This window comes from Talpa europaea, assembly GCF_964194135.1.
Source record: "Talpa europaea genome assembly, chromosome: 10".
Classification (NCBI taxonomy): Eukaryota; Metazoa; Chordata; class Mammalia; order Eulipotyphla; family Talpidae; genus Talpa; species Talpa europaea.
Window position 1 is genome coordinate 56,485,101 of NC_140077.1, and position 24,621 is coordinate 56,509,721.

The 24,621-nt window shown below is 32.4% G+C and overlaps 1 protein-coding gene across 1 annotated transcript in view; it reads left to right on the plus strand.

Annotated features, from left to right (window-relative positions):
• The window catches only part of PCDH15 (protocadherin related 15), a gene marked incomplete at both ends in the record, with an annotated part of 665,703 nt that overhangs the window by 371,518 nt on the left and 269,564 nt on the right, over positions 1-24,621 (plus strand). The window contains 3 exons of the mRNA XM_084244834.1: positions 2,356-2,490; positions 3,924-4,073; positions 22,499-22,692. Of these exons, the coding sequence (XP_084100960.1) occupies positions 2,356-2,490; positions 3,924-4,073; positions 22,499-22,692 (479 nt within the window). The remainder of the gene's footprint in view (positions 1-2,355; positions 2,491-3,923; positions 4,074-22,498; positions 22,693-24,621) is intronic.

A 24,621-nucleotide genomic window follows, 5' to 3' on the forward strand; every position in this document is an offset into this window, starting at 1 on the left:
CTTATATGCCACACATATGTGACTATTTATATGTACATTTTTATTTCATGTTTAATTTGCGTATAGGTTCCACCTGGTGGAGTTCCTGTAGGTACTAGGTGTTATTTTGCATTTGCTCTTTTATTACTTGCTGTGATTTATTGGCTTTTTCTGTTCTACTGAAACAAGTAGATAATTTCTTTTTATCATTTATAAAGACATCTTTAAATATTTGCACATAAACATATCTTAAATATACTTACATCATATTATTTGATATAGTAGCATAAAATTGGAGTTCAGACTGCATATGAACTAAATGTTTATTTTTTAATTAATAATATAATTTATTAAAATATCTTAAATACTATTAAATATTTTATTTCATTTTTATTATTTTATATATTTTTCACACCGTTCTTAATTTTTGTACAATGTTCACTTTTTCATCTCAGATATAGTCCTCATAAAATTCCCACCACCAATTCGCCCATGCACCATCACCATAGTCCCTTGTAGTCTTACATCCCCCGTTTTGATCCTTCTCCCTCCTCCCCCACTGCAGAATATCTCAGGTTTATAGTTGAGTGTTGATTTTGATTTTTACTTTATGATATTTTTTTTCCTGATCCCTATTTGGACCCCCTACCGTCCTCCTATAAGTGAAACCACCCAGTATTTTTCTTTTTCTTTCTGGCTTATTTTACTGACCATGAGTAAATATTTTTTTTTTAGTCTGTGAAAAACATTGTAGTTCATCAGTGCCTTCATTTTCAAAGGTTCCAAGTTTAGAGTGGAACTCTTTTGATAAAAGGATCTTCAGAAACTACTGTCAACTAATTGAAATTGGCAAATCAGATTCAATTTCTGTCATTTTCCAGATGTGCTTTATAATCTATATGTATTATATGTATACATCAGTATGCATACATATATAAGTGCATTTATATATACTTACACTTTTATGTGTTGTGTGTACATATGCATGAAAATACATATAATATTGTGTGTTTGCGTGATATCATATTCTGATAACCATTCAAATCCAGTATTGGTTTCAAATATGATAAACAGTCATGTTTAAATTAATATTCAATATGATGTGATTTAAAAATTTTATATTCATATATATTTACCTTCACATTCTATATGTGTTTACTTTCACATTCTTTTTTTGTGTTTTGAGGTACACAGGTACAGAAATCAGGTGTCAGAGTTTATTTTACCTTCCCTGGAAAATAATGCATAATTCCGTGAAGTAAAAATTCATAATTTTGTTATATGCTGAATGTATACTATAGATTAAGTGTACAATCAGTGCGTTAGAAGAGGAAAGTATGTATTAATTAGTCCACTGTGTACGTATTGATGTATAAGTGAATACTTACTTTAAATGCATTTGAAAGACATAAGGACTACATAAAATCTCTCCGTATTAAGATAGTAACCTAGAGAATTATCTATCCCTTTGCACTAATAATATACCATACCTGAAACTAATATGATTCTTACAAGTAAATATAAAATATTAAACTTTAAGTGATCATTGTGTGAACATTCGCAGGTCTGACTTCTGAAGTATGGTGCTTAAAGAATATCTAAATATTTACCAATAGCATGTCCTTGGCTACATATAGATTTAAAAAAAGTTTTATTTAAAATATTCATTAACTGTTAAAGCCTATATTTTAATCAGAGATGAATGTGCTAAAATATGTCATATACAATGTTAGCTTTAGTATTCTTTTTTATATAAAACAAATAATCTACAGTTATGGGAAATATTTTAGCCTAGCTGGTTATTATGAAAGGGCTCAAGAAGTAGAGGCAATTAAATTTTCAGAAGTTCTTTAATGTTTCTGGTTATCAAATATAAGAGTCTGCTTATGGAATCCTGTATTTATATCATCTTTGAATGGGAAGCATTTGACTATGAAAATCTCATGGTCTTCATAAATTGAATGGTGGCGTTTTTTTAGTCATACAACTGTGTTATTACACCACAGTGTAATAATGAAATTCTGTAAAATATTGATATTAAAGAGTTCATTAGGTTATATTTAATTGATGTTTCTATTTTATTCTTCTTTCTGCTATTTTTCCTTTTATACAGTTTTCTTCTTATACATCAGTATAATTTTATACTGGTGTACTACTAAACTAATTATACTAGTATTTATTCTGTATTTCATTTTCCACAAAATGAATCATTGTTTTTTAACTAGATCAGTTCAATTATGAGTAAATAATATAACTATTTTTTAAAAATTTCTTAATAGCAACCTATATTTTTGTAATATATATAAAATTGAAAAATTAATTTGCAGGTATTGGACTATTTATCCTAAATTTTAAACAATTACTTTTTTCCTTAAGACAAAAGATCCAGAGCTTCACCTTTTTCTGAATGATTACATCTCGGTGTTCACCGTCACGCAGACCGGTATCACTCGCTACCTCACCTTACTTCAACCAGTGGACAGGGAAGAACAGCAAACATATACATTTTCGGTAAAGAGATTATATATACTATATATAAATTTATGTATGTAGCATCTTATGTCTATTTACAACTCAAAAGGTCAGTGGTTTAAAAGGAAAAATATTTTCAAATAATGTCATAGAAAATATCAGTAATAAAAATCTCTTGCATGGATTTCTTTTTTTTTTATGTTTGTAAGTTGTGTAGCTGTGTTTCCATAATTCTCAAGAAAAGGAAATTAAATTTCATGTTAAAAACAAGAAAATGGAAGTTTTATTCTTTACAATACATCCATGGTTGTCTTACACTGAGATAACATAGTCCACAAAGTAAAAAAAAAATTGCATTGAATTTTATTCTTGTTATGCATTTTTAACTTTGTAATAAGATTAAGCCAGTGATTAGAACTGCTGATGATCCTTGCCACCCTCCCCAACATGCTTTAATATCTGGAGACATTTGTCATTATCATTACTGCTAGGCAGTGCTACCAGCATCTGTTGAACATCAGGGATGTTGCAAAATATCTTACAATCCATGGAACATCTGTTCCAAAATGTCAATTGCATTGAGATAGAGAAATAAAGAAAAAAAGAAAAGGGAAGATTATTAAGGCTGTGCTTGTAAATAGTTATCATCATGAGGTAGAAAAACATATAATGACAATTGGCAGATGATAGATTGAGAAAAACATGCACACACACACACACACACACCAGATAGGACTAGTCAGGTTGAGAAGTGAATCCAGGTAAAACTGCAGTTATAACTATTATCCATATTCTTGAACTACATTTTATTTATAAACAAGGGATCAATGAGCTAATAGAAAGGTACAAGAGGAACTTGAATTGTAGTGTTGATTCTGCTTCTCAGACTTTCTAAAATAATTTATTCAAGATATTGCCATTAAATAATATCAATGAATCCTTTAAAAGTTGCCATTTATGAATTACTAGAAACATTGTACATATGTAGGCACAAACCTCCTTGACTGATACAAACATATTGACTATAAAGGCAATTACTGCATTGTATAGAAAATGTGTGAAAATGTGTACTATTTTACTATTAAATATTTAAAAATTAAACAGTAGTTAGCAACTATGAATGAGCGATATCATTGACCTCCTGCGAGTTTCTAATATATTTTGCATGTTTGCTAATGTAAAATATACTTGGAATTGAAAACATTAAAAATAGAACATTCCTCCATAATTGCTTCTTAATATATTAAAACATATTGCTTCTTAAAACATATTGCTTCTTAATATATTAAAACATATTGATTAGATATGCCAGATTATATGTACTATTATAATTTTATGACTTTTATCAACAAAAATGGTAGCATGCTTTTTAACTGTAAAATTGCATATAGAAACTTTAATGGTAAGAGTGAATTCTGTACTGCTTATATTTGCAAGATTTTTCTACTAAATACATTTTTCTGCCCTCACAGATAACAGCATTTGATGGTATACAAGAAAGCAAACCAGTTATTGTCAATATCCGAGTGATGGATGCAAACGATAACACTCCAACCTTTCCGGAAATAGCCTATGATGTCTATGTTTATACAGACATGAGCCCTGGGGACAGTGTCATACAGGTAATTATTCACAGAACATGGAATTACATAGAGAGCATGAGAATATACTTCTATGGCATTGCACAATGCATTAGTTAATAAACTGCTAAAGCATTCTAAATGAATTTCAGATTTAAAATATAGTATAACTTATCTTAAAAAGCTTTAAATGTCTGGTAACTTTTCAAATAAAAACCTATCTATATGTACTTTAAGTTAAAATTGTTATATATACATAAAGCTATTTGAACTCTTTATAATGATGTCTTAAAATTAATATACTGAAGTTTTGAGTATCAGATATGTAGTGTAAAAATGTAAAACATTTTGAACTACTTTAGAAATAATTGTAAAGTCTTATAGTGATATATCCAAATATTCATTAACAAATTGATAGGCAATCAAATAGGCAGTTGTTATTTGGACATAATCAGGAATCATTTCAGCAGGAAAATTATCATTCTTTAAAAACAGAAACTGGGAAAAATCTTTATCTGTGATGTGTTTTATCATTTACCATTAACTATACTTATTACATTCAAATGAACTGTAAATTATATCAAAATATTTTTTGTATACTGAGTAAATATTCTAAGTATAAATCTCAAATAGGTCATAATATTCTCTGAGGATTTTTAGAAATTGTGGAGTATTTGACTTCAGACTGACTACAAGTCAAAATATTCTAGGGAACTGTTTAGAAATATGGATTACCATGATTCATTTGTCTTTCTGAATTTGAAGCTCTAGGAGCAATACGTACATAATTGATGTTAAAAAAATAATAATAAGCCATGGATTTCATGTGCCCAGCCATGTAAAGACTACTGATCTGGGTTTTTTGTTAAACAGAGAATCATTCTCACAAAAATTTTAAGTTTCTTTCAGGCCAGGAAGATCATGATTCTGTATGTTTTTAGGATATTTAATAAGTAATAATTATTACTATTATATAAAATACTAATACATATACTTGGATCTACTAATTTTATTGTTTGATGAATTGTTTAGGATATTTTAAAAGCACTCCGTTTGTGTATATCAATATTTTGCAGCAGATATATTAGTTTTTCAACAGCTTTTGTTGCTAATTAGATAATCAAGTCTACCATCTGCATACTATTATGAGAAAACTATAAAGTTAGTGACTAAGTTACACATCCTGCACAAATACAGTGAAATATTTTGAAATAATAACAATAAAGATGAATCAAAAATGTTAAAATAATTAAAAATAAAAAGTGACAAGCAGTGCTAAAGCTTAAACAGTATATTTATGTTTTAATGGTATCGTCCTGGGTTTATTCTTCCTCTTTGACTCTCTATTCCTTCCTGCCTCAGACGTGCTGAACAACTGATTATTTCAATGCCCCTTGCTCTTCATTTTCTTGAATTACCTATTCTAACTTGAGCTCTATCCCATTTAAATATTTGATTAATTTCTTCTTTTTTCCTTGCCTTCTAGGAAAGAATTTCTTAGTAGTTTCAGTAGGTGTTCCTGTAATTTTTCCTTCTCACAACCCAGCAGTTACACAGTAGTTTGTGATACAGTGCTGTGTCCAGATCCCTGTGAAAGACTGCTGAAGAAATATTTGGCATGATAAAACCAAATATTTCTTAACTTTTGTGCACTATTCTCTGTTATCTCAGAGCATTATTTTTACCACAGATTTTATAAGGTTACACTAATTTCACTATACATGACCCAGATCAAAGTGATACCTCTTTGAAAACCATATATATATATATATATATATATATATATATATATATATATATGCATACAAGAGCTGGGGTGCAGGCCAGGGGTATGGGGGTGAGAGGATTCACCAGAGACAAAGTGGGGAGCAGAGCAGGCAGGTTGACTAAAATACACTAATGAGGGGAGCAGCAGATGAGACAGGAGAGGTCTGCTGTGCCATGTGGGTAGCTCCCTGGCCAGGCATCAAACGTTCTACAGTAGCTGCTTACAGCTTCATAGTGCTGAGACCTAACCCCTTGTGCCACAAGGGAGCCCCTTCTTAACAGCTTAGTGTGAATAGCCTCCCAACACACACATATTCTGTTGCAATAACCTGTGCTCTCCTCACAGTCAAAACAGTTATGACCATCTGAAGTTGTTCCTATTTTCTTCTTTTCCCCCCACCCCAAATTGAAAATCCTAAGGTATCAGCTGTCTGTCTTACATGTAAGGCCAGCACATGACAGACATATTAGTCATGCAATAAATATTTATTCACTATGCATCATTACCAAATTTGCATAATATAATTGCTAATATAAATTATAAATAAATGATAACCCTATTTATTTACTTAAGATATACTTTCTTGTGTGATATGAAAATGGGCATAATTACAGCTTGGGATCTGAAAATTACCTAAAAGTACATCTTATGTATGAATATTCTCTGTAGTAGTGGGATGAGGTTTTCTAATTACCACATATTTTATTCATATCTTGGTTGTGGTAATTGTCATATTGATGAAATCTACCTTTTACCCATTTGTCTAGAGGGCAGAACTGTATTTCTGTATCCATAGCATCAGAGTATCCATAGTTCCTGGTATATATTAAGTGCTTAATAAACTAGATTTGGGGCCTCCCTGGTGGCACAAGTTGTTAAGTCTCAGCACTATGAACTATCCACAGCCACTGCAGCACGAGTTCGATCCACAGCCAGGGAGCTGACCTACATGGTGCAGCAGACCTCTCCTGTTTTGTCCCCTGTTCCCCTCAGCATATATTTCAGTAGATCTGCCTATTCTGCTGCCCACTCTGTCTCTGGTGAATCCTCTTACCCCCCACACCTCTGACCTGCACCCCAGCTCTTGCATGCATAAAATAAAATAAATATTTAAAAAAATACTAGATTTTAATAGATGTTTAATAAATCTTATTTATAGGTGAAGGAAAGGAAAACCTATAGACAAATGGATATAAATGAATGATAAGGTGTAAATGTCTTTATTTCTAGTGAATTGATGGACCCAGAGAACTACATTTTTCTTTACTGAGGCACTATTTCATAGGGAGAAAAATTATAGTTTATACAGATAAAGAAATGATAGTTATTATCAAATTCATATTTAATTAGACCTGATTCTCATCAGTATAATGACATAAATGAAAATAAAAGTAAGTTTATACAGAAAAACAGTCAGCAGGGAACTAAAATGTAACTAAGGAAATGATAGTAATTATGTTGTAGAAGAATATCTCAAAAAAATGTTTGCCTTGGGGGATCAAAAGCATGATTCGGGCATTTTAAGCTGAAAAAGTTAATTTCCCTTATGTATCTATAAAACACATCTTGCCTTGCCTTTAAAAATAATATTTTACATATTTCCTGGAACTCTGCAGATTATATAGGTAGATTGTATCTATATGCCTCTTATTTTTAACATTTTTTGAATGCCCCAAACTGAATCTTTATATATCATTAATTTTTTTAATGTTATTCCTGGCCTGTGTTAAAAGAGTAACTATAAAATATCCTCCAAATATTTGAAGAAATAAAAGGAGCAAATTTCCTATTTTGAAAAAAATTTAAAATAAAGCAATCTGCTATAGAACAGTGCTCTTTAAATGCCTTTTAAGGATCACAGAATGTGATGTTCTGCTACACTGGCCTCCACTCATAATCAACCTGGTCTTTTCTCATCAACCCAATGGAACATCAGTTAGTTTACTTTATGGCCAATAACCTGAAATCAAAAGAGTAAAAGAAATAAAAACAAAAATGACTGTGAACACTATCCAGAAAAGAGAATATAGGATGACAGTTCTTAAAGTATAGATTCAGATCACTTTCAATGCATTATTTTCAATATAGTCATGAGAGAATCTTGGCTTGGTGTAAGGACATATTTAATTATTCTGTTACCTTATTTTTATGAGATAGGTTACCTTTGCCTTCAAGGAGTGAATAGTTTGACTGTAAAGATGTATGTGGCTAGGTCCTAATTAAAAGTTCTCAATTATAAACTGTTTTTTTCACTTTATAATTCTTATCTTTGATTATTTTAAAAAGAATAAGTGATTCTGATATTTCATGTATGGCCACATTTAGATGAATACAGCCTTAAGACAGCAACTTCATCTTTCATTAACTGGAACTGAAATGTAATCAGATTATTAGTGCATCTTAAATTAAGTGAGAAATTGCTGGCATGGTCAAACTTATCTTTTCTGTCTGTTTTGCATACTTCATACTGCATGAAAGATCATTTTTGTAGCCATAAATGAGATCTTACAAATTGACACTAATGAATGTCCTGGCCTAATATTTTAAGGTCTCTTTTCACATGAAGCTAGTTTTCTTCATAAACCAATCACTCTATATTAAAGGCACAGATTTTTATATACAATTTAATGTTTTGAAAATGTAGATTTTAATCTTGGTAGTTAAAGATACAGTTCATATTCTATAGGTAATATTCCTAAACATCTGCAATTTTCTTAAATAAATGGTTTTTCATCCAGTTTAATATTATAATTTTACCTAACGAACTTTTCAAAATATTGATGCTTAGACTCCATCTTGAAATATTTTTATTTTAATAATCTTGCCATCCAGAGTAGTCACTTGGACAGATTTCACTTATTACAACAAAGCAACTCTGTCTTGCAGCTGATTTTGATAACCATTGCTTTAAATTAAGCAATATATTTGCACCTATGAATTATAATTTTAGTTCATTAAGACAGAGTCCCAGATGGAGCAGAATCTTTAATCGTCCTGCTTCTTTCCATTTTTCTTGTTTTTCAGTTCTTATTTTCTTTTGTTTTGCTTACTTGTCTTCATGTTTTAAATTCTATTCTTTCTCATCATCTTCACCTGCGCTCCAATAATTTTTCCAACTATTTTCATTTTATATCACTACAATAATCTATTCCTCCCTACTGATTCTTTCCCTTGGACCAATAGCAGTCTCTATGTGCTCTGATATAAACACTCTTTCCAGAAAATACTTCATGTTCCAGTTCACTTTGTTACATCACCTTATTGACACAATTTTCCAAATTTATCAGTTAAGCCAAGAGTATATATGGGCATTCAATGCAGTTGCATTGATTGAAGCATTAAATTTAAATAATTTTACTATTATTTATTATCATTCACTATATTATTAACCTGGAGTTACTTAATCTAGTTATCACAACAAAACACCAAACTCATATAAAATCATAATTCTAATGAGTTTCTTTCTAGCTGTCAAGTTCAAAAACACTTCTCAATATTTAATCTGTGTAAAACTCTCACTTCTTTAAATATTAACATTTAAGGCATCCCTGATGGTCTAGGGGTTAAGTCGAAGCAATAGCACCATCAAGGCCTGAGTTTCATCACCCCCTCCCAACCCTCTTTCCCCCACCAGCCTCCAGGATGCTAAACCACTTACTGCACAAACCTCTCCTCTCCTGCCTGCTACTCACCTTAGCAAGCAAATTTATTTCAGTAAATCCACCTGTGCTGCTCTCCACTCTGTCTCTTGTGTATCCTCTCACCCACCGCACCACCTCCGGCCTCCAACCCAGTTCTTCTACCCAATAACTTAATAAATATTTAAAGAAATATTAACAGTTAACAAAAAAACATTATTTAGCTCTCTGCTATTCCATCTATCTCCAGTTTTTCAGTGATCATTTGTAGGGATGCTCCCATCTCCCAAAATGTTCTGTAATGATTTGAACATCAGGATGGCATTGCAGGTACCTACTGGACATGGCAATGTTGATTTTACCAGTACTTCAAGCTGGACATATCCCAAAGTAAATAACCTATTAAATATACCACATCTTCTTGATCCAGTCATGTATTTTTGGGCATTTGGGTTGTTTCCATAGCTTAGTTATTGTAAATAGTGCTGCTATAAACATAGGGGTGCAGGTACCCTTTTGAATTAATATTTCTGTGTCATTTGGGTAAATACCTAGGAGTGGAATTGCTGGATCATTCGGAAGCTCCTTCTTTAGCAGATTGAGGAACCTCCACACAGCTCTTCATAGTGGTTAGACCAGTTTGTACTCCCACCAGCTGTTCAGGAGAGTTCCTTTTACTGAACATCCTCGCCAACATTTGTTGTTGCTAGTTTTTTGGTTTTTGTTTTTTTTTTTTTTAATATGTGCCATTCTCACTGGTGTAAGATGGTATCTCATTGTAGTTTTGATTTGCATTTCCCTGATTACAAGTGATGTTGAACATTTTTCATATGCCTGTTGGCCATTTGCATTTCCTCTTTGGAGAAGTTTCTTTTTAGCTCTTCTGCCCATTTTTTGACGGGGCTATTTACTTTGTTTTTGTTGAGTCTCATCAGCTCTTTGTAATTTTTTTGTGATCAGTCCTTTATCATTAGTGTTGTATGCAAAAATTTTCTCCCAGTTGGTGGGGTTTCTCTTTGTTTTGGTTATACAATGGAATATTACTCAGCAACCAAAAAAGATAAACACATGCAGTTTGCAGCAACATGGATGGAACTAGAAGGGATCATGCTCAGCGAAATGTCAGAAAGAAAAAGAAAAATATCGGACGGTCTCACTCATAGCAGGAATTTAGAAAACCTAAACAAGGGACCAGGAAAAAGACTAATTAATACAAAGTAAAAATCAAAAGCAACAAGCAACTATAAACCAGAGTCATACTACAGGCAATGGGGAGGGCGGGGAGAGGAAGGTCTAGGGTCAAAATAAGGGGGGGATGCAATTGTGTGGGGAATATAACCAAAGTGAAAATGCATACATTGTGCAAAAATGAAAAAATAATGTAAGAATTATATAAAACAAACTATTAATTAAAAGTAAAAAATAAAAAAGTAATTAACCTATTAACTTTCATCTAAAACAGAAACAAGGTCACAACCCACACAGAGACTCAAACACAAGTACTATCTTATTTTGGAGGCCACTGTATTGTCATGGGTCCATTAATCTTAAGGTTACATGGATTTCAGACTAGCAGTTTTGGAATCATACTTGTTTTCTCCATCCTTCACCTATCTTCATCCAGAGGATTATCAAGTTACTGAAATTTCCTGTTTACTAAATGCATCTGTTTGTCATAATTTCCTTACTATACTCATGTAGTACCATAAATTCATCTATTATACCAGATTCTTATGGACAGCCCCATTTTTGCAGATTTCACACCACGCGCTACAAAGAATTATTCTGAAAGATGGGTCAGAACAGATCCCCATCCTCCTGGAATGCTTACCCAAGAAAGGGTCCAGTCTCCACACATGTAGTCTGTGTACTATTTCAAGTATTTTTGTCTCATCTTCTGCTACATAACTCCATGTAATTAACTTTCCAATCACAGAGAAGTTTTTGTTTTGTTTTATTCGTTCTAAGCATGGACTATCTTCCCCATTCTATGAGAGTGAGATGTGAATACCACTCTCAGATTTTAAGATGTGATCCAAATTATTCCATTTTTTTTAAAGATTTATTTATTTATTTATACAAGCACTGGGTACAGTCAGAAGCGCAGGAGGGTGAGAGAATTCACCAGAGCCAGAGTGGGGAGCAGAGCAGGCAGAAGGACCAAAGCACACTGCTGAGGGGAGCAGCGGGTGGCAGGAGAGGTCTGCGCGCCATGCTGGACCCTCCTCTGGTGGCCGGGGAGCAGCCTGGAATCGAACCGGCGCCGCAGAGGCTGCGGGCAGCTTCACAACCCAGCACTCAACCGCTGCGCTACCGGGGGAGGCCCCAAATTATTCCATTTTAAATAAAATTTTTATCTTACCTTTTTATTTTCTTAACACTCAGTTCAAATGTTGTTTCTTTAATAATGTCATTTTTGACCAGTAAATCAGAATTCTTTTCATGATCTTCCCCTATATCCAGAAAGCAAGTTTATCTCCTATACAATTTATTATGCCTTGCATTTAAGTTAACTTTTATGTGCTATCTACCCTATTGAACTGCATTTTTTTAGGATGGGCAGAGCTTAATAATCTAACCAAAAGTAGTCAACATAATGACTTACACACAGAAGTGTTCACCAAACATCAATTGAAATTTAATTTCCTCAATTAATCTCATCTCAACCAGCATTTTAAGAGGCTAATTCTAAAATGTGTTCTGTGTGGCTTAAGAGGAACTCTATAATTCACAAAATCTTCTCTCCCACAGCCTTTTCCTAAAATGCTATCTAATTTCACTGCACCCACCAGGCTACTCATTTACAGCTTTTAATGTGGAAAAAATATTTTAAATTGACAACCTTCCTGATTTTTTCTTCTACTTACGTCAGAGGTTATTAACTTTTAGAACTGAAAATTATTTTGAAAATATCTCTTGTTCACAACCTAATTTCATACACAAGAATTTTAGTTAGTGGATTGATGATTAGTCCGAAATTTCCAAGTTTACAACTTATAGAGTTGATACTGAATCCAATTTAAAGATAATAGAATCTGGAGCCAGGTTAGCTGGTTGTGTTCCATTTGCTACTTTGTATCATAGTGACTTTGGACAAATACTTTAACCTTCTGCACCTCAGATTCCTCATAATCAAAATGGTGATAATAAAAAAAAGTGTAAAATAATGACAACAACACATATGTACTTTTTAAATGATGTGTAAGTATCATCTAGTTGTTATTGTTGAACCATTCTTGTGAGTTATATAAAGCATTTAATGATTTTTAATATACCTTACTGCCTTACCTGTGTGTATCTCTGTGTGTCAGGTGTATTACTTAGTCCTCTGTGGAAAGCACATAAACATTACATATAAAATTAAATATTAATGATTTTCTCTTTAAAACTTCCTTGTTGTTCTAATTAACATTAGGATAAACTAATGCCATATTTTAATGTCTTTTAACTATTGTGTCAAATAATGATATTTTTCTCTGTGTTAAGTTTGTGCGTGTATGTGCATGTTCATATATATGTGTTATGTGTTTGTAATACCATGATTGAAGTCCAAGGGTTATATTTACTTAATCTTAGTGGATGCAGTATTTCAGTAAATACCAGATAAAAATTCAAGAACAAAGCTTACAAAAATGTAAACATATTTTCACATCACTTGATTTTTTAATTTTTTTTTAAAAATGTGTATTCATGCATACAAGAGCTGGGGTGCAGGCCAGAGGTGTGGGGGAGTGAGAGGATTCACCAAAGACAGAGTGGGGAGCAAAACAGGAGGATTGACTGAAATACACTGCTGAGCGGAATAGCAGACAAGGCAGGAGAGGTCTGTATTTTGAGTTTTTAAATTATTATCTTTGTAACTTTATTTTATATATTTTTCCATCATTCTTCATTTTTGTACAATGTATGCTTTCTCATCTCAGCTATAGTCCTTGTAAAATTCCCACAACGCAGTCATCCCTGTACCATCACCATAGTCCCTTGTGCGCTTCTCTCTCCTGTTTTGATCCTACTCCCCTCTCTCCCCCCCAAAAAAGTCTCTAGTTTTTAGTTGCCTATTGATTTTGATATTTACTTAATTATACTTACTTTTTTTTTTCCTGATTCCTTAAGGAGAGGTCTGATGCACAATGTGGGTCACTTCTCTGGCTAGGATTGAAGTCATGCAGCAGTGGCTGTGGATAGCTTCATAGTTCTGAGACTTAACCCCTTATGCTACCAGGGAGGTCCTCACATCATTTAATTTTTAATATTTGAAATAATTTAATTTTACCACTAAAGACTATTTAATTTCTTAACTTGTTTCCATTAGCATCAAAACAGGACTACAATTATAATTCTTTTTTTTTATATTATATTTGTCTTTAGTCTTTTTTTCTTTCCTTTTCTTTTTTTTATTTCATATTTTTATTTTATATATTTTTACATCATTTTTCATTTTTGCACAGTGTATGCATTTTCATCTTGATTATAGTCCCCATACAATTCCCACCACCTTGTTTTAATCTACTCCCTTCCCCACCAACCCAGCCCTGGCCCCCTGTAGTGTGTTTCTGGTTTATAGTTGCTTGTTGATTTTTATTTTTACTTTGTATTAATTAGTCTTTTTCCTGGTCCCTTATTTAGGTTTTCTAAATTCCTGATATGAGACCATCTGGTATTTTTCTTTTTCTTTCTGGCTTATTTCACTGAGCATGAGCCCTTCCAGCTCCATCCATGTTGCTGCAAATGGCATGAGTTTATCTTTTTTTGACTGTTAAGTAATATTCCATTGTGTATATGTACCACATCTTCTTGATCCAGTCATCTATTTGGGGCATTTGTGTTGTTTCCATAGCTCAACTATTGTAAATAGTGCTGCTATAAACATAGGGGTGCAGGTGCCCTTTTGAATTAATGTTTTGGTGTCCTTTGGGTAAATACCTAGGAGTGGAATTGTTGGATCATATGGAAGCTCCATCTTTAGCAGATTGAGGAACCTCCACACAGCTCATCATAATGGTTGGACCAGTTTGCACTCGCAGGAGAGTTCCTTTTTCTCCACATCCTTGCCAACATTTGTTGTTGCTGTTTTTTTTTTTTTTTTAATATGTGCCATTCTCACTGGTGTAAGATGGTATCTCATTGTAGTTTTGATTTGCATTTCCCTGATTACAAGTGATGTTGAACATTTTTCATATGCCTATTGGCCATTTGCATTTCCTCTTTGGAGAAGTTTCTTTTTAGCTCTTCTGCCCAATTTTTGACTGGGTTATTTACTTTGTTTTTGTTGAGTCTCATCAGTTCTTTGTAGTTTTTTGTGATCAGATCGTTATTATTAGTGTTGTGTGCAATCAGTGGAGTGTCTCTATTTTGGCTGGTCTCCCTTGCTGTACTGAATCTCTTTAATTTGATGTAGTCCCAACTGTTTATCTTTGTCTTCACTATCACTGCTTTGGGTGATGTGTCTTTAAAGATGTTGCTGAGTTGTATGACATGCTGTGTTTCGCCTATATTTCTGATTTAATAGGCAGGTTACTCATGCCTATTAAAATTTCTAATTGAATTTGAAGTTTTATTAAAGCCTCTTTGCATTTTGTTCAAATGGATGTTGCTCATCACCTAAGACAATGGCAACACCTTCCATTGAGTTGGTCAAGCTGGAAACCTGAGTTATTCTTGACACATTCTTACTCACTGATTCTGTCCTTTATTGTACATCTTAAATTTTTAATTAAAATTTTTAACTATAATTCCTATATTGGATTTTAAATTCAAGTGTAGAAAAGATTTTGTCAAGTATGTTATTTTCTTTTTTTCTAAACCACTATTGTATATGCAACGCTTTTTCTTTTTTGCATAGTCAACCCCTTGCCCAACACCTTGTACATAGTGATCCCTTAATAAAATTTATTTAATGAATGAATTGATATAGGTTAAATAAGTGCTAAGCAATTTATGTATGAATATTTGGAAATCACCTATATTTTAGGTTAATGCATTTTTTTAAATTCAATAAGCTGAAGATTTATTTGTATCTTTAACTCACAGTTTCTTTACTGGATTATCCAAAGAATATTTCCAGTGGAGACTCATGAGAGGCTAAACAATCTGACTAAAAACTTCAAGCCAACTATTACTCATATATGAAATGAAACATTGTGAAATTTTTAACATCTAAGTTCTATATTAAGTCCTTTGTAGTTATTTTGTATAGATTGAGCTTTCTCTTGGGATAAACTTAGGGAAAATGTTAATGATACAAATATAGTGATAATAAACATCTTGTATTTGTATAAGTGAAAGAAAAGTCTCACATTGGCTTTTTTTGTTATTTCCCTTACCCAATATATTTAGAATCACACTGTATATGATTATTTTTAAATTATGTAAGTTATGCATTTAAAATTTTGACACTATATTTTCTCATTATTACAGTTCTATATATTGCTGGCTGACTAGATAGATTTGACGTTTGATAATATTCTAGAATAAAAATATTCAATATGTCTTATATATTTTTCTTTACTGTGTATTACCAAAGTATTTCTTTTATTCATCTGTTTAAAAAAAAACTGTCCAATAATTGGATTTTTTCATTGTTAAATTGAATGATTTTTGTATATCTTTGCTGTTAATCCTCTTAGTTATGCAATGTGATATTTCTCCCATTCAATGGTGTTTTATTTTAATCTGCTTATATTTTATTTTGCCATGTAAAAGCTTTTTTTAATTCAATGTAATCCCATTTTTTTTTTTTTTTTGCTTAAGTGTCTCTTGCCATGGAGGATGAGTCTTCAAATACGTATTTATCATTCATGACATCAAATGGATTGTCAATATTTTCTCTTAGATGTTTTATTATTACAGATTTTATATATAAGTCTTTAGTCTATTTTCATATTATTTTTGTGCATGCATTTAGAGAGTGATCCAAGTTCATTGTTTTATATGTTGACCATACAGTTTTCCCAGAATCATTTTTTAAAAAAAGTCGTCTTTCCTCATTATAAGATGTGACTCCCTTATGATGAATGGAGAACTGATAAGTAAATAAAAAATGTGTATATTTATTTCTGGATTTTTAATTCTATTCAATTGACCCATGTGTCTTTGTTTATTCCAATACCATATTATTTGAATAGCTGTTATTTAGAGTATAGCTTAAAGTCAGATAATGCAATGTCTCCATTTATATCCTCTTTTCTAAGCATTGTTTTTACTATTTTTGGCTTCTTATGAAACCATATAATTTTTAATAGTTTTTGTTTAGTTTCTTTTTTGGTATTTTAATGGATATTGCATTAAGTTTGTATATCCTTCCTGCATAATAAATATTATACTATATTGATTCTTCCCCTCTATCAGCATGGAATGTCTTTCCATCTCCTTAAGTCATGATCTATAGCCATAAATAATGTTTTATAGTGTTTATTCTATGTAAAATTCACCTCATTGGTTAGGTTAATTATTAGGTGTTTGATTAATCTTGATGCAATTGCGAATGGAATTATATTTCCTAAATTTATTTTTCTTCTTGTTCATTATAAACAATAACACAGCTTACTTTTAACACTTTGACATATTCACTTATTGTTTCTAATATCGCTTTTAGTGAAATCTAGGATTTTCTAAGCATAGTGTTTATTATCTGCAAACAAGGATAGATTCACTCCTTTAACCTGGAGTCTTCTTGTTGTCTGAATGCTCTAGCTAATTAAACAGAAGTGGTGAAAATGAGCATCTTAATCTTTTTTCTGATCTTAAAGGAAAAGTTTTAGGTTTTACACTATTAACAATTATATTGTCCAAAGTTTTCTAATATACAGCCTTTATTTTGTTACGGTAGATTCAATCCATAGCCATATTATTTAGATTTTTTATTATAACTGGGTACGGAATCTTATCAAATATTTTCTCTGTTTATATTGATGTTATCACAATTGTTATCTTTTCTTTTGCTGATGGTTTCATTGATGTTTTTAATATGGTATATTCAATTCATGTTTCATTTATTTTCACTCTCAGAATTTCCTCCATCTAACTTGAGGTCTTTGTCCTCAAGTTTGTTCCTCTTTGTCCAAGTTACTTTAGGTGTAATATCAAGTTGGCTATTTGGAATTTGTCTTGGTACCTAATATGGACTCTGTTGAAGTTATCTTTCCTTTCAGACAACTTTTTCTGCATACATTCAGTTCTGATAGGTTCTGTCCTCAATTTCATTCATCTCAAGCTGTATTTTTCAATTTTTGCTATAAATTCCTCTAGAATCTAATAGTCATTAAGCAACATATCGTTAAGACTCAATGTACTTATGACTTTTTCCTTTTCTAAGTTTGTTTCCAGTTTTATGAAATTACTATCAGAAAGTATATCTGTTATGATTTCAACTTTTGTTGTCTTATTCACAATTAACTTGTGTTCCAACAAATGTATATACTTGAAAATGTTATATACATTGAAAAAAAAATATTAATCAGTTTTTCAGTGGAGCATTCTGTAGATGTCTGTTAATCCCACTTGCTCTAGGTCCGCCTTTAAGGGTTCTCCTTCTATTCAACCTACATATTTTTTTCTGGAAATTCTTAATCTTATTCATTATGCTCTTAACCCCGTGAATATTTCAATTATTTCCTTTTGTAAACATTTATGCATGCATGCATGCAAGAACTGGAGTGTAGGCCAGAGCAGCAGGGAGGCAGTGGGAGGATATATCAGAGAGAGTGGGGAGCAGAACAGACAGATCTACTGAAATACACTGCTGAGGGGAACAGTGGGAAGACAAGAGAGGTCTGCTGCACCGTGTGGGTTAGCTCCCTGGCCAGCCTGGCTGGGGATCAAACTCATGCTGCAGTGACTGTGATGGCTTTATAGCACTGTGTCTTTAACTACTGCACCACCAGGGAGGCCCTATTTCCTTTTTAAAGTTTCAATTACACCCTTCCTTTCATTTATTTTAACTGTGAACCTATTAACTTATTTTTCTGAATTTTGTGGTGTTTCTTTGACTAGCTTTGCTGAGTTCACTTGTGTTTATTTGACTTACCTTTTGGAAATTTTTTATAATGTTTTAACTTGTCTTTCTGATATTTCCTCTATAGTTTCTTTATTATAGGAGTTCTGAAATATCTGTTAGTTATCTTCCATCTTTTTATGTTTGGATTTTGAAGAGTTGTACTCACCATGTAGTGTCACAATCTATTGTGTTCTCTTATTTCCAAGTGTTAGATTTTTGTCTCCCCTCTTTGCTACTTGAGATCAGCCTATTTTAATATTTTAAATAAATATATTCAGTGATAACTTAGCAGTTTAAACTATTTTATTTTTCCAGCAGTTGGTGTTGTGGTTTTCTTGATTTTATTTATTTTGTCCTCTACCTTGGTTCTGCATGTACTCACATTTGCCTTAAAGTTGCTGAGTCAGCAGTGGTAGGGGGAGAGAATTTGAGAGGTCCAGACGTTTGTATGGATGAGTTAGGGTTGGATTGGCTCACATTTGTGGCACCCCCAACATCCATCCTCTCCAATGTTTGGAATGAGAGACTACATGCTTTCGGTGTGTTGCAAAATATAATCACCAGTCCCATAGGATGAGAAGAGGGGTTAGGTTAGAATGTTTTCTCTGCTATTAATTATAGACCCAGTCTGTTTGGAGCACCTCAGCTTTTCCACAGGCTTTTCCCTCTGTCCAGGCAGTGTGTCTCCACATAACCTCTGCTCCCCTTCTCCCAGACTCCTGGATAAGCCAATAGCCTTGCCACTGGTACCTGCCCAGACCAAAACTGCCAATCATTATCTTCACCCGTCACTTTTTTGAATGTAGCATTAATTTACTCAATGTCAACTCTGTTGACATTTTCACTGGTCTTTATTCTCCTAGGGATAATCATTCCCACTGTTGCCCCAAATAATGTACAAATAATCAGCATAAATACCACCTGAAAATTAAAATATAGCAAATTGTTTTTTTTAATTTATTACAGAAGTCTTCAAAAACCATGCTTCTTATACTCTCACAAGTATAAAAGAAAAAAAAAGAAAAATATACCTTATTAAATGTAGAACACAAAATGAAAGGAATCAGCATGACATAACAGAAAAGAGAAGTGAATTTTGAAACATAACAGTGTCTTTCTACCTTAGCTAAAAATCAAAATAAACCAAGCCTCAGACACTTTCTGAGTTTCTGAGATAGTGGAATGGGCAGAGGGTGATTACTAAACTAATACCGATTAAGGGAATTCTCACCATTTCTCACCCTTCCTAATTGGTTGGTGAATTTCATTGGAAGTTAGAATATAAAAAAATCCCTTATTACAAGAATATCTCAGTCATAAAAAGTAATAGATTTGAGTAAATATTTAGATGATGAGGTATTCTGCACAGGATTTGCAGGTATTCTGCTCTTTTATTGTTACAAGTGCCAAATTTGTATTTGTATACTGCAGAAAATCTCTTTCTATAACAGCAGAAGGTTATGGTGTAGATCTAAATCAGATGTGAAGTGCATTAGCAATGTAAAGGCTACTCTGCATATATTAAAATCAAATATAAGTAAATTGTTTCATTATTTAGTTGCCCCACATAGTGAATCTCAGACTCTTTGTCACAGCCCCTAAATCTCTTCATCTGTTAGGTGTCATATTAGAAAAAAAGACCCAGCCTGCCTAGAATGTTAAAGTGTCAAATGGCCAACGCATTTATTTCATATTAATTTAGATATAACGTTTGCTGAAAAAGTTTATTCATAAAAAGTACTATGCTCATGCTTTTCATCAACTATAACTTCTCTATCACTGATTCATTTTGAAATTCCAATTTGAATTTTTCACTATTTTATTATTTAGTATTCTTTACATTTATCATTTTATACAAAATCATATTTCTCAAAGGCAGTAAAGAGAAATTGAAGATACAAATTGGCTGCAGCCAGACTGCAAAGGAAATCAGGGACAAACCTTTTTTTTTTTTTTTTTAATATGTGGGAGTAAGAGGGGCTAAAGATATCTGGAATATGTACATATTACAAAACCAAGAGGTAAGAATTGTGGGAGGTAAGACTGACCTTTCTATTCACAAAATAACAGTATTTCTTACCATTTAGATATGACAGCATCTACATAAATCAATTAAAGTCCATAAATTTCACTTTAGTTTCAGCTGATAACATGTAAACTGGCTTTCTTTATAAATTAGCCCCTTCATCATTCCTTTCTAACTTAGGATGCAGATTTCCTCTAATAGATTGAAATATATTAATCAGAGATATTTTGTGAATATGCAGAGTTAATGTCTTAGGTCCCCCTTTCTAACCTTGGTTTACCAATAATTTCTTCAAAACATTTTTGTTTATGTGAGTGAAGTCATGTGTGTTGATTCTTAACCTGCTATTGCATTACTTAGTACTAAAGCTGAAAAAATAGCATAATATAATTTAAGTAATCTAAAAATATAATTTACTTCTGGTTCATTAAATTTCCTTGCTAATATTTTTTAATAGTTTCCTTCTGTCAGCCACATCTGTCTACCCCAAATACTAATTCTTAGACTGAGAAGAATTAATGACTGTCTCTCAAATTTACTTTTTTCCTCTAAATTATTCTGTCACAGTAGTTGTGTTTCCTGAACACATTAGCTTATCTGTGGTTGACTGGCTCTGCAGTTTTAGGGGTATTTTTATCACCCTTGTTTTGCAGTGCTGTTTGGTATTTACATCATCTCCCAGATGGGTGCCCTCTTCCATTTAAATATCATCCAGCTTATCCCCTTCCTTCCAATATCATTTATGAAAATGTTAAATAAGATCAATCATAATACCTACATCCCTGAAGCTCACTCTTCAATACTTCTTAACTTGATGACTTGCCATTTATCATTAAATTCCTTTAGCCAATTTAAGTCCCAGGAAGAATGTTAATATTGAATCCAATTTGAGCTAAATTTTAATTAAGATTTCCTGAGACATTGTGTTAAGTGATTTACTATAATCAAAATTGATACTGCCTGTGCTTCCCCCCACCTAATTTTCTAATTTTATCCACACACAAAAGAGAATGGATTTGTCTGGCTTGAATAATTCTCCATAAATATATATCATTCTGTTTGACTGTTTTGGCAAATAGTTTCCTTCTCCTTTGCCTTTAGGACTATGTCTGTCATTCTCATGTAAGTCCCAGAATCTTTTTATGAAACGCATTTCCTTCTGTCAGCCACATCTGTCTACCCCCAAATACCCATTCTTAGACTTAACAGAATTAATGACAGTCTCTCAAATTTACTTTGTTCCTCTAAATTATTCTGTGCTGCTATTTCTGTGCACATTACTACTCTGCAAGAAGTATGTAATAAAAATTGAAATAAAATATGCATAAATTATCTCCTTAAGCATGATGGCGAACTTTACTTTCTTTACATTTTATCAGAATAGTAAACTTGCAACTTGAATAGGACATTCATTTATTTGAAATCCCTGAAATTGACCTCAAGTGTTAAGGTAAATGTGCATGGTCACATTTTGTCTAAAAAGTGCATGATAGTGTCCATCAGTAACTCCCCAAAAGCTCTGTGAATGATAAAGAACTACTGATTTATAGAAGACACAGAGTTGAAAAGTACATAAGAAAATGTCAGTGAATAAGAAAAATTTTCTACAGGTATATTTATTATAATCAAGTGTGTTTTCTTAATTCAGTGAAAAACTTTTAGTTTAGCCCTCATGTGCAATTTGAGGCCACCTAGGTTTCTTCACTACATTTTGATATAAATAAACATAGAGATTTCAGTGAGTTTGTAAAATGTACATATGTTTTTTCACTAGAATTTATATTTTATATTTATCAGAAATTCAAGGAACCTTATTTAACATATTAAATCATTATTTCCTTAATTTTACTTCTTGAAATTAATAAAGGTCGTTCTTATTGTAGTCCTCCATCAAGAAAACAACTGTAAATGTGCCAAGAGAACTTTCTTTACTTTGCTGTTTTTGAAAACAAGTTTTTGTTGTTGTTGTTGGGGGGAAGGATAACACAATGGTGAAAAGTTGAGTCCCAAGAGGATTTATGTTGTAATTTTCAATTCCAGCTCACTGCAGTCGACGCAGATGAAGGGTCAAATGGGGAGATCACATATGAAATCCTGGTTGGTGCTCAGGGAGACTTTGTCATCAATAAAACAACAGGGCTTATCACCATCGCTGCCGGGGTGGAATTGGTAGTTGGGCAGACTTACGCACTTACGGTCCAAGCAGCTGATAATGCTCCTCCAGCAGAGAGAAGGTAATTTATATTGGAACCAATGCGGTCTTTTCATCATTCCTCTTTCACCCCATAATTAAATTTAAGAAGTGCAGCAAGCATCCTTTTGTCTTATAAGCTCTAAGTTAGATCAGAGAATCAGGCCTTAGTCTCAGGAATTGCGTATTATGATTTTGTTAAATTGTGGGATAGTGGCAGTTAAGGAAAAAAATAAACCCCCAAATAATTTAATATGATTTCATGGAATTTAAGGATATATGTCTTTGTTTTAATTACAGTAGGTTGGTAGTATTGGAGGTGTATATCCAATTTATTACTAAAAAGTGGACAGGTCACAGATGTAGCAGTAATATGTATCATCTTCAGGTTTTGAATCTACCTCTCAACATCTGAATAATTATTTAAATATACAATATTACATACATTTAATTATATAACAATTTAATAAGTATTTTACTGTTTGAAAATGTTTATTCTATAGAATATATTATTTATCTTTGAAATCTATCATCCATCATCTGTCTGTATCTCTGTATCTGTTCACCCATCCATCTATCCAACCATCCATCCATCCATCCATCCACCCATAGACTTAGTCTTCTCTCAGAGAGAATGGCTTTAGAATGTCTGAGGATACCAAAATCCACAGATGTTCAAGTCCCTTATATAAAATGACAGTCTCTGCATATAACCTATGCACATCCTTCTGTAGAGTTTAAATTATGTATCAAAATAATGTAAATTCCATGTAAAAATTGTTATATTGTTTAGGAAATAATAACAAGAAAACAGGCTGCACATGTTTAGTGTGTTGCCATCACAGTCCTAATTATACAGAAACTGTTATCTATCCATTATTGGTTAAATACTTGGATGTGGAATTTCAGACTAGTGAGGGTCAACTCTATTCTCTGTACAATACTGGTAAGTGACAGACAGTAAAAGAATAGAAAGTAAAATGACTTCTGTTACAATTGTATCTATCTAATACTCAGCCTGAAATATTCATTTTTATTAATTTCTTGCTTGTTTCCAGATTTTTAAGATGCATATAAAGAAAATGCAAATGGAAATCATTACATTGCTGTATTTTCCTTTTTTTTCCCCATCCCCAAGATATTTTGGAGTTGTTTTCACATGTAAACTTTTTTCACAGCCATATATTATTTCTTCATATATATATAATACTATTTAGGAATCACACAATTGGTGGGGCCTCCCTGGTGGTGGAGGCTGTTGAGTGCAGCACTGTAAAGCTGTGTGCAGCCTCTACAGTGCCGCTTCGATCCCCGCCGGCCTCCGAGCAACCCACATGGCGAGCAGACCTCTTCTGTCGCGCCCGCTGCTCCCCTCAGCAGTGTATTTCATCAGTCTGCCTGTTCTGTTCCCCGCTCTGTCTCTGGTGAGTCCTCTCACCCTCCTGTGCATCTGGCCTGTACCCCAGCTCTTGTATACATAAAATAAATCTCAAAAAAAAAATAATCACACAATTGGTGGATTTTAAAATTTTAGTTTCTCTTTCACTGTCAGTGAAGGAATGCATAACATTGAAAATGAAAAATAAAATCATTTTTAATATATACAATTTCATAAAAAAGTAAATTCCCAGAAGTAAGAAAAAATGGTGTATGTAATTATAAATTTTAGAAGTAACTGTCAAATTGTGTTCTATGGCACTTTAATTTATATCTGAACACCAAGTCTAAGAATGAGCAATTCTGAACATCTTACGTCATGTCAAACATTTGGATTTTTGACAATCTGACAAGTAAAATAAATAGCATCTATTTTTATGCATTTACTTATTAGTGAGTTTAAGAATATTTTCTATGTTTAAGAGCCAGTTGTATTTACATTTTCTGTATATGCTGTGTTTACTGCCTTTGTCCATTTTTCTATTGATACATTAATCCCAGGTTAAAATTATTGTTTTCTATTTGTGATTTTGAG